This window comes from Corylus avellana, chromosome ca5 (assembly GCF_901000735.1).
Source record: "Corylus avellana chromosome ca5, CavTom2PMs-1.0".
Classification (NCBI taxonomy): Eukaryota; Viridiplantae; Streptophyta; class Magnoliopsida; order Fagales; family Betulaceae; genus Corylus; species Corylus avellana.
Genome location: NC_081545.1, coordinates 2,709,145 through 2,718,859, shown reverse-complemented (window position 1 = coordinate 2,718,859; position 9,715 = coordinate 2,709,145). Strand labels below are relative to the sequence as shown.

The 9,715-nt window shown below is 33.9% G+C and overlaps 1 protein-coding gene across 7 annotated transcripts; it reads left to right on the top strand.

Moving 5' to 3' along the window:
- Window positions 1-1,385: 1,385 nt before the first annotated feature.
- Window positions 1,386-2,577, top strand: LOC132182604 (uncharacterized). 7 transcript variants are annotated; one of them, XM_059595896.1, is made up of 3 exons: window positions 1,386-1,467; window positions 1,631-1,702; window positions 1,889-2,577. In XM_059595896.1, the coding sequence occupies exon 3, from the start codon at window positions 1,951-1,953 to the stop codon at window positions 2,464-2,466; it is 516 nt and encodes a 171-aa protein (XP_059451879.1). In that variant the 5' UTR covers window positions 1,386-1,467; window positions 1,631-1,702; window positions 1,889-1,950; the 3' UTR covers window positions 2,467-2,577. The 7 variants fall into 7 exon arrangements, with proteins under 7 accessions (XP_059451879.1, XP_059451881.1, XP_059451880.1 ...); XM_059595898.1 differs by having other exon boundaries at window positions 1,392-1,467; window positions 1,678-1,702; XM_059595897.1 differs by having other exon boundaries at window positions 1,392-1,467; window positions 1,678-1,702; window positions 1,862-2,577.
- The last annotated feature ends 7,138 nt before the right edge of the window (window positions 2,578-9,715 follow it).

Sequence of the window (9,715 nt, the reverse complement as noted above, 5' to 3'; positions counted from 1 at the left end):
AAGGTATGAAAAAAATTATAAAAAAAAAGACGGAAAGGAAGCTGCTATCTGTATTCTGTTAAGCAATATATGGGGTAACTCCTGACGTAGCAGTAAACACGATATGTGTAGGCGAATATAAAGCTTATTGTAATAATATATGATGGTCACATTGGTTGGTGCATCGCTATTATCTTTTTTGTTCCATGAACAATCTCTCTGTTAGAAATGCTGATAGTTTGGCCCTAACTGAGTGCCATAAAAGTGAACTTCCATGGCAGTGGCTACAAAGCCTTTGAGTGGCATGGCATGTGCACCTAAGTGATTATGCATTAAGGCACCATGTGCACAAAAGCATCTTACATGATGGTTTGATCAATCACCTTCTATTGAATTTGGCTCGGTTTCGATTTTAGTTTGAATTTGACATGTTGGGATTACATGGGTATTCTTTGTGTCTTGTTATGGAGCACTTGTCTCACTTTCAACGAGTCCAATTTCAATTAAAATTGAACCTATGCCAAATCCATTATATCAAACTCTATTATAAGGACACAAAAGCATCTCTTATAGCTTACATGATGGTTGATCAATAAGTTGTTATTGAATTTAGCTTGGGCCTAACTCCAATTAAAACCGGACAAATTGGGATTAGACATTTATCTGTCTTATTATGGAACACGTGTCTCAATTCCATCAAGTCTAATTTCAACTAAAACTGAACCTAGGCTAAATCCATTGTATTAAACTCAACTATAAGGACCCAAAAGCATCCTCTTGTAGCTTACTTGGGCCAAATTCTAGTTTAAGTTAGACGTGTTGGGATTAGACACGTATTCTTTGTATCCTGGTAAGAGACACATCACACATGTCTCAATTCTAACGAATTCAATTTCTACCAGAACTAAACCCAACCTGAATTCCGTTTATCAAACTCAATCATGAGGATACAGTTTGTAAATACTTATGAACATTTATAATAATATATATGGTTCACTTCTTGGCTACACATGCATTTGGATCCTCCCCAATTGAGATCAATTGGATGGAAGCCTATTAACGAATTTTTAGTTATCCGATCATAATCAAACCATAATGGACAAATGGACATACAATGGAAAGTAATCATTTTTTAGCTCCTCTTTTCAGGCTGCATGGCAACCCATGATTGATCATGACAAGGCAATGTCATGATTGATCATTTGAAGCCTAAACGGACGATCCTGATCCACCCATACCCAAGTTTTATGTGTTTTACAAAACATCATAAACAAGGTTTCTAGGTCAAACCAATGTCTGTCTTGTGTCATAATCAAGACCATCATGCTTGCGGGTCCCTTTCAATTTGGGTATTATTCCATATAAAACAAGACCCTCTTCCTTCCATTTGGTTTCATCAACCATAGAGCAACACTCCCCTACAGGCACACGCTAGCTCATGGCAACTGCTGTGTTGCCTAGGCCTTGAAGAATGCCATAACAATTCAAGTAAGTGCTCTGATCTTGCTCCACCTCAATCTTTATTTATCTTCTGCAACTTCTTTTCTTATAGAGCTTGATGATTTTTTCATTTTTTGTCTTCCTTCTTGTTTCTAATTCACAATGAGAGAGAATGAGAGATTCCTTCACTCATGTATAATTTTTTTTCCAGCAACATTTGTTTATGGGATAATGATTATTGACAATTTTATTGTTAAGATTGCTATCGATTCGAATAAAAAATGTAAGAAAAGGGTTGAAAGCCCCGTAAAATATATATGTCAGTTTAATAGAATGAATGACAAAAACTTTTTATTCCGACCCAATTTAAAAGAACACTTTGCATTATTTTTCAAAACTCAAACTTTTGTGAGTTTTATTTGGGTATTTTCATTTCATTAAGAATCATCAAAGTTGGGAGAATCTGCAGAGACTAGAGAGGGAAAGAACTCAAAAGAGCAAGACACAAGTGGGTTTTCTGGGAAAAGGGGAATGGAGGGTGGGAATCACAGGAGAAGGTGGACCAGTCTAAAACAACGGCTAGGATTCAAGGGGATGGGCTGCTGTGGTGCCACGTGGAGACCCACTTCTTCGACTTTGACCATCATGGAGGCTCTCCAAGAACAAGAAGACCAACAACACATGGAACAAGTGGAAGTAGTCACCACCGTGAATCATGGTCCAGCACCGGCGGTTATGAACCTAGCAATGGCATTAGCGGCGGAGCGCAATTCACGGGACGAGAATGTGGGACCCACCACGGAAGTTAAGTCTTTGATGAGATTGATTGAAGAAACGGACGGCGTTGATTGGAGGAAGAAAAGGAGGAGGGACAAGGAAGTGGACGGAGATTGGGTGTGCTGCGTGTGCATGGAGAGGAGTAAAGGTGCGGCTTTCATTCCCTGCGGGCACACGTTTTGTAGGGTTTGCTCGAGAGAGATGTGGGTGAACCGAGGGTCTTGTCCTCTTTGCAACCGTTCGATCCTCGAGATCCTTGATATCTTTTGAGATCTCATTTCAATGTTTTTCCTCCCAACCGTCCGATCTACTACTTGGTACCATTAAAATCATATGGTGTATGTATTCTCCAATATCCCTCAATTTTGTGGAGAGAATTAATCAATCATTGTCCGTCCGCATTATTTACGCTCCTGCTTAAATTTAGTCAAGAATTAATCATTGTCCACGTTATGATCCAAAATTGACTAATGAATACACAGAAGCCCAAGTATTTAATATCAGTTTGATTTTTTCTTCTTCTAATAATGTGGGTTTGATGAGTCATTTGAAAATTAAAAAGAAAGGCGAATTCAAAATGCAATTAATGAAAACGCGGTTTTTAAAATCCTGATAAATCCAATGGTATAAATTAGTACCTTATATATATATATATATATATATATTTTTTTTTTTAAAAAAAAAAATCCCTTTACCTATTATGCGAAATTGTGTTTCAATTAACAATTTTTTCAAACAAAAGAATATTTTTTTACAATTTTGTTTAAAATCGCTCATTTGGACAGGAAAACTCTGAGACCAAATGCAATGTTAAGCAGAAATCAAGAACATTATAAAGACCATCAAGGGTGGTAGTTCAATGGCCCAAGGAAGTTCTCAAGTGGTTAGGGCATGTGCTAAGGCGTGAGTTTGAATCTCCGCAATGGAAAATCTCCACATACGCCTGACTAATATAAGCCACCTTAGATTCTCATTGATGCCCTGCTGAGACAGGTTATGTCTCAGTCGGACTTGAGGGAGCACCTACGATTTTCATCGTCTAGGCTCTTTTGTGTGGCTCTCAGCGGATAAGTGCTACTATGGTCACGCTCAGGTATGATAGCCACAATTGGTCTCCTCGGCTTACCCTTTTAATTTTTATTTTTTTTAAAAGGAACATTATAAAGAATAAAATGCTACTCATTGGATTTGGCTCTCCCTTTAGATCATCAGCTCAATGTCCCAACAAGTTTACGAGGAGCTCAATAGCTATAAGCCTATCTCATACTTGGGTTGAAAAAAAAGATGTCCTATACATTTCTCCTTCATTCTTTTTTCATTCTTCCATTTTTTAAAATTATCATTTGATATGTGAGACCTGTGTAGGAACCATGTAGCCCAATAAATCCAATGATAATTCTAAAAAATAGAAGGATAGGAAAAGAACCAAAGAAATGAAGCATTTTCCTCAAAAAAACATGTTACACAAAATGCATAAACTGTAGTCTATAAAACTTTGTATATATAATTTTTTTGTAAGTTTATATGTGATATTTGAGTTCATCAAGAATATGCTTAAGCAAAAGAAGCTTTGGGAAATTCAAGGTAGATTAGGTAGGTTCTCTGACTATGACAAAGATTTACTTAAATTCTTCAGCTCATTAAGGTCAAAATAGTGAAGGATGTAAAGATATGAACCCATGGGATTAGGGCCTTGATAAAAGATTTGTGAAAGGACAAAAGTTTCTTTTAAATTGGGTTGAAATTTTTTCTCAAAAAGTTAAAACATATTAAATTGACACCTATCCTTAAAGTAGGGACAAAACTGAGAGTTTAACTTGAAGGGAGCTGATTGTATTGTAATTTTTTTTTTTTTGAGGAACCAAAGTGAAAAAAAGAAAGACATAAAATATTTTTTTTAACAACTTCAAAGGCTTAACAAAAAAAAAAAAACCAATTTTTATTTGTGGAGGGGGCCATGGGCCCGTTATAGCACTTGGGCTTGATCCAGAATCATTTTCAACTAAACATTAATGTCTACTTCAGAGATCGTGGGCTAGTTGTTGGGTTGAATCTTTGCCCTCAGTTTTTACTGAGCACCCAAAAAATATGTCCCTGATTGCTAATGACTATATAGCCGAGCACCTTTCCCTTTTCCCTTCCCCCACTTTGAATAGAAAATATATATATATATATATATATATATATAGAGAGAGAGAGGGGACCAGGGTAGGCTATGGTCCCCCCCAAAATAAGGGGAAAAAAATTATAAGTAAAAAAAATAAATAAATAAAAAAATTAAAAATAAAGTTTTAAGTTTAGTCATTTGAGCCGCTCTAAAAAAAATTTTGCCCTATTTTTAGATTTTTTAGCCATATCCAATAAAAACTTTTGGCCCTATTCTTAGTTTTTTTGGGCCATACCCATTAAGTTTTTTTATTTTTGATCCTTACTTTCAAATGTCCATTTTTTGGCCCTTACTTTTAAATGCTCACTTTTTTTGGCCCTTACGGTAATCTTTATTTCATAAAAAACAATCAAAATAATTTTTTTTTTTTAATAAAAAAATTCTAAAGAACTGAAGAAAAAAAAAAAAAAAAAAATTTGGTTGGCCCCTTCCCATAAAATTTTATGGCTTCGTCCCTATATATATATATATATATATAGCCGAGCACCTGACCTCGATAAATTTTGAGGTCTAAAATGATAAATTAAAGTGAGATATTTTCTTATATTTAAATATTGATTGAATAATATTTATTTTAATTTCTATAATGCCATTTTTTTAGATTATATATATATATTTTTTTTGTTTTTGTTTTTCCCAATACTATCAATGCTATTACTATTTATGAGTCTTAGGTGAACACCTAACGAGCCTAGTAGAAGAGCCAGCCCTAAGGAAAACAAAGAAAAGTAAATAGTTTTATAACATTTCTTACCAACAAAAAAAATAAAATAAAATAAAAAAAGGAAAAAAAGGTGAATATCAGTTGGTATTCGGGAAATTAAACAACAAAAACTTGGTTCACAAAAATCAAAACAATTGAGGAATTGATTAATGTGATATAAAGTAGAAACGAGTTCTAAATTTTTTGTAAGAGAAAGGTAAAAAAAAGTTGTTGGTAATGTGAAACAATAAAATTGACTTTTTTTTAAGAGGAAGTGGAGAGTGGTTCACCAAACATAGCCCGATTCTTTGGTTTAGGTTAAGTGCAACAACAACATTTGACTATTCAGTTCTTTCTAACCCTAAAGATTCATTCCAAATTTGATGTGTAAGATGGAGACCGAGAAAATAGGATCGTCTCCATTTCATTTGAAATAGAGATGAGTTATTATATGATTAAATTTTATTTTGTTATATATAACAGTGTACATGATGCAACATGAAGTATATTTTGTCATATCATTTAAAAGACGTGGGATCATATACGCTATTAGATGCAACAAAATAAAATTTTAACCATCAAATAGATGGAATCCTTATCCAAATTGAACACGATATGTACTCATAGATTAATCCATTGTTTGGTGTTCACTATTATTTTGTTGAATGCACATTGAACGTTGGGGGTACGCAGTTAGATGCAACAAAATATAACCTTAACTATCAAATAGAGAGAATCCTTATCCAAATTGAACACGGTGTGTACTCACAAATTAATCCATTGTTTGGTGTTCACTATTATTCCTTTAAATGCGAATTGAATGTGGGGGTGGCTCGCCAACACCCAAAAAACAGTTGAGGGTTGTCCGGCTACCACTCCTGGGTGTTTCTCTCTTTTATTTTTTATTTTTTTTATTTTTTACGAAGTGTATTTTTGTATTAAGGGGGACAATGGCGTTCTTTTGCTAGTTTAAGAGGGACACGAACACAATTGGTAGTTTGGAGATTGAGGCATTCACAATAAAGCGATAGTTTGTAGAGAGATGTGTATTTTTCTCTATTTATTTTATTTCTATATTATATTGGACCTTAATCGTTTTTCTCAAATTTGACGTTGTTTTAGATTAATCATTTTTTTTTTTTTTACCAATACTATCAATACCGCTACGAGTCTTAGGCGGCCACCTAACACGCCTAGCGGAAAAGCCGGTCCTAAGGAAAACAATGAAAAGCATAGAGTTTTGTAACATTTCTTACCCAAAAAAAAAAAAAAAAAAACTAGGAAAAGTTGAATGAATAACAGTTGGTATTAAAGAAATTACACAACAAAACTTGGTTCACATAAAAAGTCCCTATAACTTCTAACCAAAAGATTCACAAATCAAAACGTTTGATTCTTTGGTTTAGGGTTAAGTGCAGCATGTGACTTGAATATTGAGTTAATCTTGCTAACCTTTTCGGGTTACCTTCCTAAAGATTCATTCCAATTTGATGCATAAGATGGAGACCTAGCAATTTAGCCGAATGTTTGCAACAATTACTACACTTAGAACCGAACGAAATTGGATCTTTTTTACTTTATTTGAAATGAGGATGAGTAATTTTATGGTTAAAATTGTATTTTGTTATATTAAACGGTGTACATAATGTAACATGATGGATTAAATGACGTTGCATCTTGTATGCCGTTCAACACAACAAAATACAATCTTAACTGTTAGTTCTTGTGTTGGCTTAATTCAGTTCCAAAATGTAGATGTTACTGTTCACGGCTCAAACACTGATATATAATGCTCAGAATCCAATCTCCACTGTTCATAATGTAGATTCATGTGTTATGAACGTTCCTGCAAAATTTCAGCTCAATCGGACCACAAACGCCGATCGATCGGAGCTGTTGATGAAGACTGGACAGGCCGGGTCCGGACCGCAATTCCCCGGGTCCGGACCTCATTTCCAGAAACTAAAATGTTGCTCCGCGAAGCCGTGTCCGGACCGCCCATTAACAGGTCCGGACCCCCCGTAAGTTTTAGGCCCAAAAACGTGTTTTTAAGTGGGTTAGGTCTAGGGTTTTGTCGGGGGTATATATACATCATTATAGAAGAGAGAGGCACGAATTTTTCACCCCCAGAGAGTTCGTCGGAGGCTGTGCTAAGAGAGATCATATGTGGTGAGCGTTAAAGTGAATCTCTTAGAATTTTAATTATTCCTTTGATAAATCTACGGTTGAGAAGTCTATCGGAAGGGTCCGGTAAAGGAGAATCACGTTGAAGAAGATTGTGAGCGCGGAGACGAGTTGTAGGCTTGTCGATCTTACAGAGCCAAGGTCTTGCAAAGGGTTGTAAGTGTTCCTAGTGTCTGTAATCTCTGGATAATCTTTTGATAGTGATTTCCTGGGTTTGGCTGCCCCGGAGAGGTTTTACTTTTAGATTGGTTTCTAAAAGGTTTCCTCTTCGTAACCAAAATATCTGTGTCTGTCTCTTTATTGCTTTATATATTTTGGGTGATTAAATTGTTTATTGCTTCATAATAATAATTCCGCATAAATTGTGATAAACAAGTTTTTGGAGTCAACATAGCGTTTTTCATTAACTATGAAATAAAAAGAATCCTTATCCGATACAAACTTGGCGTGTACTCGTAGATTAATCCATTGATTGGCTTTCACGGTTATTCATTTGAATGCGAATCCAACGTGGGATGCACTAAGAAGTAGTTTCCATGATACTTCCCAAATAGAATATGCAGAAAGAACATTCATCACATAACCCTCCACTTGAAGAATTTTGGTCCCCCATGTGGAACCTAAATTTGTCCCGTGATTTACTACAATCACAATGAAGAATTCAAAGCAGGCCCTCTACGGATATACGTCAATATCAAAAAGTCATGGTCAAAGGACTCATATAATTTTAATATAATAATATCTTGACTATTTTTTAACTTAGGTTTAAATACAACTAAAATAATCCTATACTTTTTATAAACTATTTTTTTTTTGCTACAGGACTAACCAAATTAGCTGCCTAAATTCCAAAGAAATGTCCCACCCACCACATAAATTAACATGTGATCAATTCCTCATAAATTTTGAGGTGAGTCGAGGATATTGCACAGAAAACAAATAACTTTTTGTTGAGGAAATTAAAATTTGGAAATTCAAAGTCCTTAACACGTTTGTCTAATACTTTCTTTGAAGATGACTCACATCATCGAAGACCAAAGACTATCTTCAAAAGAGTAGACTAGAACACAAAGGCTTTTGTGTTCTAATTCAAGAGCCCGTTTGATTGTGCGTTTGAAGAGTTTATAAATGCGTTTAATATTCAAAAAGTTTAGTTGAAGAAGAAAGTACCCATTTAGTAAAAAAAATTAAAAACATTTTTAAGGGTTAAAAAAATGCCAAAAAGGCACTTTGACAAAAACTTAAAAATAAAGCTTTCGTCGAAAAAACGTTTTTCTTTTTCCTTTCAAACACAATCGTAAACATGCTATGAGTAAATATATAAATTATATTTTTATTTTATAATTATTTCATAATGCTAATATGATAATGTCAATCACCTTTTGAATCAGAAATTAAAAAGTTGATTAAAACAATCACAAACATTATCAGATAATTATTAAAAATAACTGACGTAACAGTTTCAACCAACTTTTAAATTAGTTTTTAGCGTTTCAAAGAAGTAATACCTTTGTTGTCAACTTAACTCGATTTCCTCGAAGCTCATCCATGAGACTGTTGTACGTCTTAGCATTAACATTTCCTCCAATAGAAGTTTCTCTTACGTAGGCGACTGGGTGTAAGTCATATGTTCGGATTACGTACGGAAGGGAATCCTTAATTAGTCATGCGAAATAAATATGAGATGATCAATGTTGAACGTTTATTTTGACCACTTAGAGTTAGTTTGAAATTGTGTTTGAAAAATAGAGTTTTTAAGTTAAAAAGATTTTTTTCGCAAAAGCTTCATTTTTAAGTTTTTTAGACCCTTAAAAGCGTTTTTAATTTTTTTTACCAAACGAGTACTTTTTTTCTTCAAACGAACTTTTTAAGTGTTAAAAACACTTTTAAACTTCTCAAACATAATCTCAAACAGACCCTTATATGGCTGTGATCGAAGCTCATTTGTAATGACATTCAACTTACACGGTTAAGATTCATCTTACAGATTTAATTGCGTGTATATATATAATTTAAAATTTTGGGGTAACTTCACTTTATAACACTAAATTACCACGTAATTTGACAAGATCCCCAACTTCAAAACCTCTCAATTTAAATTCTGAACTTTCAATTACAGTCATTTTGAACTCATCTGTCAGATTTAGCCATTAACTTCTAACGAAAATACCTAAAAAGACTAAAGTATCCATGATTTTATTATTTATTTATTTTTTTAATTTGAAATTAAGGGTAAATTTGAAATTTTATAACAAAGTCGGGGCTATAAACGTCAATGTCCTACTTTTAACGTTTAAGAGGATTATAAGTTTAAAAGACTTGTCAAATCACGTGGTAATTTAGTAATTTAAAGTAAAATTATTCTTAAATTTTTTAAATAATATCATACCGTGTACACCAAAATAAAGAGAATTCTGATCGGAATTTGAGATGTTGGCACATATGATGTCGGCATGTGGTACAAT